General features: G+C 63.4%; 2 protein-coding genes across 2 annotated transcripts in view; both read right to left on the reverse strand.

Moving 5' to 3' along the window:
- SLC16A4 (solute carrier family 16 member 4) overlaps positions 1–3,853 on the reverse strand; it is a 23,913-nt gene extending 20,060 nt beyond the window's left edge. Inside the window, 1 exon segment of the mRNA XM_068169955.1 lies at positions 3,827–3,853. Within this exon segment, the coding sequence (XP_068026056.1) occupies positions 3,827–3,853 (27 nt within the window).
- LAMTOR5 (late endosomal/lysosomal adaptor, MAPK and MTOR activator 5) lies at positions 3,738–6,218 on the reverse strand. Its single transcript, XM_068169945.1, has 4 exons — positions 6,113–6,218; positions 5,909–5,970; positions 4,720–4,837; positions 3,738–4,110 (listed from the first exon to the last, which is right to left on the reverse strand). Exons 1-4 carry the CDS (start codon positions 6,145–6,147, stop codon positions 4,050–4,052), a joined length of 276 nt encoding a protein of 91 aa, XP_068026046.1. The 5' UTR covers positions 6,148–6,218; the 3' UTR covers positions 3,738–4,049.
- Positions 6,219–7,284: the final 1,066 nt, after the last annotated feature.

Here is a 7,284-nt window from a genome sequence, read left to right on the forward strand (position 1 = left end):
GCTCCTGCCCCTGCCCCTGCCCTGCTCCTGCCCCTGCTCCTGCCCCTGCTCCTGCCCCTGCTTCTGCTCCTTCCCCTGCTCCTTCCCCTGCCCCTGCTCCTTCCCCTGCTCCTTCCCCTGCTCCTGCCCCTGCTCCTTCCCCTGCTCCTGTCCCCTGCTCCTGCCCCTGCCCTGCCCCTGCCCCTGCTCCTTCCCCTGCTCCTGCCCCTGCTCCTTCCCCTGCCCCTGCTCCTTCCCCTGCTCCTGCCCTGCTCCTGCCCTGATCCTTCCCCTGCTCCTGCCCTGCTCCTGCCCCTGCTCCTGCCCCTGCCCTGCTCCTGCCCTGCTCCTTCCCCTGCTCCTGCTCCTGCCCTGCTCCTTCCCCTGCTCCTGCCCTGCTCCTGCCCCTGCTCCTTCCCCTGCCCCTGCCCTGCTCCTGCCCTGCTCCTTCCCCTGCTCCTGCTCCTGCCCTGCTCCTGCCCCTGCCCCTGCCCTGCCCCTGCTCCTGCCCTGCCCCTGCTCCTGCTCCTGCCCCTGCTCCTTCCCCTGCTCCTGCCCTGCTCCTGCCCTGCCCCTGCTCCTGCTCCTGCCCCTGCCCCTTCCCCTGCTCCTGCTCCTGCCCCTGCTCCTGCCCTGCCCCTGCTCCTGCCCTGCCCCCTGCTCCTGCTCCTGCCCTGCCCCTTCCCCCTGCCCCTGCCCCTGCTCCCCGCCCTGCTCCTGCCCCTGCTCCTGCCCCTGCTCCTTCCCCTGCTCCTGCCCTGCTCCTTCCCCTGCTCCTGCCCCTACCCCTGCCTGACCTCCCACCCTCCAGCAGCCACCCTGAGGCTTCTTGCTCTCTGCAACTCCCTGCAGGGAGGTTGGAGCCAGGTGGGGCTTGGGCTCTTCTCCCAGGCACCCAGCCCCAGAACAAGAGGACACAGTCTCAAGCTGTGCCAGGGGAGGTTCAGGGCTGGAGGTGAGGCAGAAAGTTCATCCCAGAGAGAGTTGTTAGCCATTGGAATGTGCTGCCCAGGGAGGTGGTGGAGTCCCCATCCCTGGAGGTGTTCCAGAGGGGATTGGATGTGGCCCTTGGAGCCATGGTTTGGTTGTCAGGAGGTGCTGGGGGACAGCTTGGACTTGCTGATCCTTGAGGTCTTTTCCAACCTGCTTCTTCCTCTTGAAGGCTGCCCAGGCCTGCCCCAGGCTGCCCAGGGAGGTGGTGGAGTCCCCATCCCTGGAGGGGTTTCTCATGCTGGGGGTCCCAGAGCTGGGCACAGTGCTGCAGGTGAGGTCTCAGCAGAGAGGAGCAGAGGGGGGAGAATCAGCTGGGGAGAGGAAGGGTTTGGAAGCTGTGGTGCTGAGGGCCATGCTTTGGGGGTGCCCTGGCAGTGCTGGGTTAAGGGCTGGACTCCATGAGTTAAGATCTCTTCCCTGGACACAGGGCAAGCACTGCTGTGGAGGTCTCCTGCCTTGCAGGATTGATTCCCAGCTCACCTCTGAGAGGGGGAGAGAGGCCTGGGCTCCTGAGGAGGCTCTCAACATCCATCCCCAGCTCAGGGGGGGAACCAGGCACGTGGGGGGTTTGAACTTCAATCCAAGGCAGGGTAACCAAATAACTCTGGCACAGGACCTTGAACCAGGGGGGGAGGCTAAACATTGCCTAGGAGAAACTCCTGGGGCAGGGAATTTGTGCCCTGGAGGAGGCCCTCATGGATTCAGGCCTCTGTGCACTCCTCCTCATAGACCTGAGAGCTGCATTTCAGTGTCTGAAGGCTGGGGAGGGGATGTGGCCAAGGCTTTGTGGGGACAGGGTGAGAGGCAAAGGCTTGAAACTGGAGCAGGGCAAGAGTTAGGTTGGACACCAGGAGGAAGCTCTGCACAGGCGAGGCTGGGGAGACACTGGAGCAGGTTGTGCAGGGAGGTGGTTGGAGCCCTAACCCTGGAGGTGTTTGAGCTCAGCCTGGCTGTGGCCCTGGGCAGCCTGCTCCTGCTGGAGGTGTCCCTGGTGGCTGCAGGGGATGTGGAACAAGATGACCTTCAAGCCCTAACCCTGGAGGTGTTTGAGATCAGCCTTGATGTGCTCCTGGGCAGCCTGCTCCTGCTGGAGGTGTCCCTGCTGGCTGCAGGGGATGTGGACAAGATGACCTTCAAGCCCTAACCCTGGAGGTGTTTGAGATCAGCCTTGATATGTCTCTGGGCAGGCTGCTCCTGCTGGAGGTGTCCCTGCTGGCTGCAGGGCATGTGGACAAGATGACCTTCAAGCTCTAACCCTGGAGGTGTGTTTTGACATCAGCCTTGAATGTGGGCCTGGACAGGCTGCTCCTGCTGGAGGTGTCCCTGGTGGCTCCAGGGGACAGGATGAACTTTGAAGGTCCCTTCAAGCCCTAACCCTGGAGGCATTTAAGATCAGCCTGGCTGTGTTCCTGGACAGCCTGCTCCTGCTGCAGGTGTCCCTGGTGGCTGCAGGGGATGTGGACAAGATGACCTTCAAGCCCTAGCCCTGGAGGTGTTTGAGATCAGCCTGGCTGTGTTCCTGGGCAGCCTGCTCCTGCTGGAGGTGTCCCTGGTGGCTGCAGGGGATGTGGACAAGATGACCTTCAAGCTCTAACCCTGGAGGTGTGTTTGACATCAGCCTTGCTGTGGCCCTGGACAGCCTGCTCCTGCTGCAGGTGTCCCTGATGGCTGCAGGGGATGTGGACAAGATGACCTTCAAGCCCTAGCCCTGGAGGCATTTAAGATCAGCCTGGCTGTGGCCCTGGGCAGCCTGCTCCAGTTGGGAGGTGTCCCAGGTGGCTGCAGGGGATGTGGACAAGATGACCTTCAAGCCCTAACCCTGGAGGCATTTGGGATCAGCCTTGCTGTGGCCCCTGGACAGCCTGCTCCTGCTGGAGGGTGTCCCTGGTGGCTGCAGGGGATGTGGACAAGATGACCTTCAAGCCCTAACCCTAGAGGCATTTAAGATCAGCCTGGCTGTGGCCCTGGGCAGCCTGCTCCTGCTGGAGGTGTCCCTGGTGGCTGCAGGGGATGTGGACAAGATGACCTTCAAGCCCTAACCCTGGAGGTGTTTGAGATCAGCCTGGCTGTGGCCCTGGGCAGGCTGCTCCTGCTGGAGGTGTCCCTGGTGGCTGCAGGGGACAGGATGAGCTTTGAAGGTCCCTTCAAGCTCTAACCCTGGAGGTGTTTGAGCTCAGCCTGGCTGTGGCCCTGGGCAGCCTGCTCCTGCTGGAGGTGTCCCTGCTGGCTGCAGGGGATGTGGACAAGATGACCTTCAAGCCCTAGCCCTGGAGGTGTTTAAGATCAGCCTGGCTGTGCTCCTGGACAGCCTGCTCCTGTTGGAGGTGTCCCTGGTGGCTGCAGGGGACAGGATGAGCTTTGAGGGTCTCTTCAAGCTCTAACCCTGGAGGCATTTAAGATCAGCCTGGCTGTGGCCCCTGGGCAGGCTGCTCCTGCTGGAGGTGTCCCTGCTGGCTGCAGGGGATGTGGACAAGATGCCCTTGGAGGGTCCCTCCCAACCTTTTTGCCATCTGTGCATCACAGAATTGTTTGGGTTGGAAGAGAGGCCTCTGAGCTCCTCCAGCCCAGCACCAACCCAACCCCACCACAGCCAGCAAACCACATCCCCAGGTGCCAGTGGCCACCCCTTGCTTGCACACCTCCAGGCCTGGGGACTCCACCACCTCCCTGGGCAGCCTCTGCCAAGCCCTGAGCACTGAAGAAGGCACTGGGAGGAGATCTCTCCCTTGGCTCTGGGGAGAAAGGAAAGCACCAAGAGCAGCCAAGGGTTTTGCAGGTGATTTATTGAGCTCTCCAAGAAGCCAGGGCCACACACAGACACACACAAACACCTTGGAGCACCTGCTCAGCACACCAGCTTGGCCAGTGGCCCACACTTCATCCTCAGCAGCACAAGTGCTGAGGTGTGAGTTGGAGAGCAGAGAGCCTGCCAGCTGCAGAGGAGCTGTGGGGAAGAGGAGCCCAAGTGTGGTTCTTGCAAGCACAGGCTGGCACTGCAGCAGCAGAGGAGAGTTTGGTTGTCCAGTGAGGAGGAGGAGGAGGAGGAGGGAGGGAAGCTCTGGGCAGGTTCCTGAGGGTCAGGATGCCAGCTTGTGCACTGCTACAGTGATGCTGTCGTGCTTCTGGATCATGATATTCCTAGAACATGGAAAGTGAGGTGGGTGAGAAGGCAGCCAGCAGCAGGAGGAGGAGGAGGAGCTGGAGCTGAGGGGAGTGGAAGCTGGACAGGAACAGCACTCTCTGGAGGCTCAAACACCTGCCTGGCTGTTCTGCTCCTGGGCAAGCTGCTGTGGGTGCCCTGCTTTAGCCAGGGGGGGGTGGTCTGGATGATGCCCAGAGGTCCCTTCCAGCCCCCCCACCCTGCTGGGCTTGGTGGGATTCAGTGGCTGCAGCCCCCCCCCTCCCCAGCTCTGCAGCAGAGCTGTCTGTCTGCTGCCATGAAGAGTGCTGGAGGAGCCTCTGCCTGCCCCACTGCTGGCTCCAGCTGAGCTTTGTGATCCAGGAGGATCCCAAGAGTGGAACAGAGCTGCAGCAACCACCTCCCCCTGCAAGGTTTGCTGCTGCTCTCCCAGCTCCTTGAGCTCCCACTGACCTCCAGCCTGGGGGCAGTGACTGCCTCCCCCCCACGGCTGCAGGGGTGAAGCTTCCTCCAGCTCAGCTCAAGGTAAGGAGAGCTGCCCCAGGGATCTGATGCTGGGGGAAAGGCAAAGGGGGAGCCAAGTGGCCAGCCCAGGGCTGGGAACTCACCCAGTGTCTGACTCCAGGCACACCACAGGCGTGTCAGTGGGGTCAGAGGTCAGCTTGGCCGCCTGCTGGGCCAGGACAGAGATGACCCCAGCGTGCTCATCTGAGAGGGTTCCTCTGCCTGTGGGAGGAGGGAGACGTTGGCTGAAGCCCCAGCTGCCATGCCAGCACTGTGCATGGAGCAGCCTCCCACCACAGCCAAGGGGAGCTGCTCCCCCCCAGGCCCACCTGCCCCTGCTGTGGGCTCTCCCCAGCACCTTCCCGGGGTGCTGCCCCTCAAAGGCAGCCAAAAGGCTCAGCTGGAGTGGCTCTGCTGTGCCCCAGAGCATGCCACGGAGCAGCTGGGTGCTGCCCCTCAGGGCAGCCAAAAGGCTCAGCTGGAGTGGCTCTGCTGTGCCCCAGGGCATGCCACGGAGCAGCTGGGTGCTGCCCCTCAAGGCAGCCAAAAGGCTCAGCTGGAGTGGCTCTGCTGTGCCCCAGTGCATGCCACGGAGCAGCTGGGTGCTGCCCCTCAAGGCAGCCAAAAGGCTCAGCTGGAGTGGCTCTGCTGTGCCCCAGGGCATGCCACGGAGCAGCTGGGTGCTGGAGGAGCCCCTGGGGACACCCAAAGGGGGTGGGGAGGGAAGGCTACAGCAGGGCAGGGTCTGGTGTGCTCCAAGAGTGGGGACAGCAGCAGCCTGGGACCCCCCAAACCAGGAGGGCAGGGCCAGGCACACCCCAGCCTGGGACCCCCCCAAACCAGGAGGGCAGGGCCAGGCACACCCCAGCCTGGGACCCCCCAAACCAGGAGGGCAGGGCCAGGCACACCCCACCCGGGGTCTCTGGTGGGGCAGGGCAGGGTCAGGCACACCCCACCCGGGGGTCACTCGTGGGGCAGGGCAGGACCAGGCACACCCCACCTGGGGTCACTCGTGGGGCAGGGCCCAGTGCTCCCCTACCCAGAGCCTCTGTTCGAGCAGGGCCTGCTGCCCCCCTCTCCCCAGGAGCCCTCAGCGGGACAGGGCAGGGCAGGGCAGGGTACTCCCAGCCCGGGGTCTCCAAGGCAGTCAGCCCCAGCGCCCCGCGCCCCTCAGCAGGCCCTGGGCAGGCGCTGCCGCCCCCCTCCCCCCCCCCCCTTCCGTGGCCTCCCGCAGGCCCCCGGCGGCTCCGGCTCTCCGCTGGGGCAGGCCCCCGGCGGTGCTGGCTTACTTACAGCCCAGGTTGAGCCCCTGCGAGTCGGTGCAGAGGACGCCCACCACGGCCGGGCTCTTCATGCTGCGGGGGGGGCAGAGAGCGGCGGTCAGCGCCGGGCCAGGCCCGCACCACCCCCCCCTGCCCCCTGCCCCCGCGCCGGGCTCCGGGGCTCCCCCCTCGCCCCCGCCCCGCCCTCGGCCCCAGGGTCCCCTCCCGGCCCTACGTGTCCTCCAGGTGCTGCTCCAGGGTCCCCTCCATGCCGCCGGGCGCCGCGCCCCCCCCCCAGCCCCTTCCGCCCTCCCCGGCGCCTCCTGGCAGCGGCCTCACCCGCGCGGCGCGGCCGGACGGCGGCGCCGCAGGGACAAAAGACCGCGTTCCGCGCAGCGGCTCAGCCGGCAGCGCTGGGCGCGCGGGGCCCGGCCCGCGGAGCCTGCCGGGGGTGCGGCGGGACGCGACGGGACGGGGCGGGGCGGGACGGGACGGGAAAAGACCTTCAAGATCATCCAGTTCAAACTATCATAGAATGGAATAGAATAGAATGGAATAGAATAGAATGGAATGGAATGGAATGGAATGGAATGGAATGGAATGGAATGGAATGGAATGGAATGGAATAGAATAGAATAGAATAGAATAGAATAGAATAAGAATAGGATAGGATAGGATAGGATAGGATAGGATAGGATAGGATAGGATAGGATAGGATAGGATAGGATAGGATAGAATCAACCAGATTGGAAGAGACCTCAGAGCTCACCAAGTCCAACCTCACCCCCAGCACCATCTGATCAACTCAGCCATGGCACCAAGAGCCTCAGCCAGGCTCTTCCTAAACACCTCCAGGGATGGGGACTCCACCACCTCCCTGGGCAGCACATCCCCAGGGCCAATCTCTCTGGCTGGGAAGAATTTCTCCCTCCCCTCCAGCCTAACCCTCCCCTGGCACAGCTTGAGACTGTGTCTTTTTGTTCTGGTGCTGCTTGCCTGGGAGAAGAGCCCAACCCCCACCTGGCTCCAACCTCCTTCTATGATTCTCCTGTGGGAAGCCCCCCCCCCCCCAGCACCGAGCTGCCAGCACAGAGGTAGGAGGTAATTGATGGTGGGTGGATGGCAGAGCTCGGTGGCACTAATCAGGTGCCTGCTGAAGCTGTTCCTGGCTGCTCCTGGTGATAGATCTTGGCTTGTCAGGTGGGAAAATTAAAATGTTAGTGATGGGAGCAGGAGGATTTGTGAGCTCTGAGCTTTGCTTTGATTCTCCTTTCCCCCTTTTGGTTGAGCTGAGAGCTCTTTGGGCAGCAGCAAGAGGAGAGCACAGCCCTGGGAGGAGAGGCTGAGGGAGCTGGGGTTGCTTAGCCTGCAGAAGAGGAGGCTCAGGGGAGACCTTCTTGCTCTCTG

This window comes from Melanerpes formicivorus, unplaced genomic scaffold, assembly GCF_026170545.1.
Source record: "Melanerpes formicivorus ecotype bairdi unplaced genomic scaffold, bMelFor1.0.p_v2 SCAF_250, whole genome shotgun sequence".
Lineage (NCBI taxonomy): Eukaryota > Metazoa > Chordata > Aves > Piciformes > Picidae > Melanerpes > Melanerpes formicivorus.

Coding starts and splice junctions, on each gene's coding strand:
- LAMTOR5 (XM_068169945.1), bottom strand. CDS start 6,147: ATGGAGGGGACCCTGGAGCAGCACCTGGAGGACAC. Junction 5,971..6,112: donor GAGCAGCACCTGGAGGACAC/GTAGGGCCGGGA, acceptor CCCCCCCCGCAG/CATGAAGAGCCCGGCCGTGG. Junction 4,111..4,719: donor TGCCTGGAGTCAGACACTGG/GTGAGTTCCCAG, acceptor TCCATGTTCTAG/GAATATCATGATCCAGAAGC.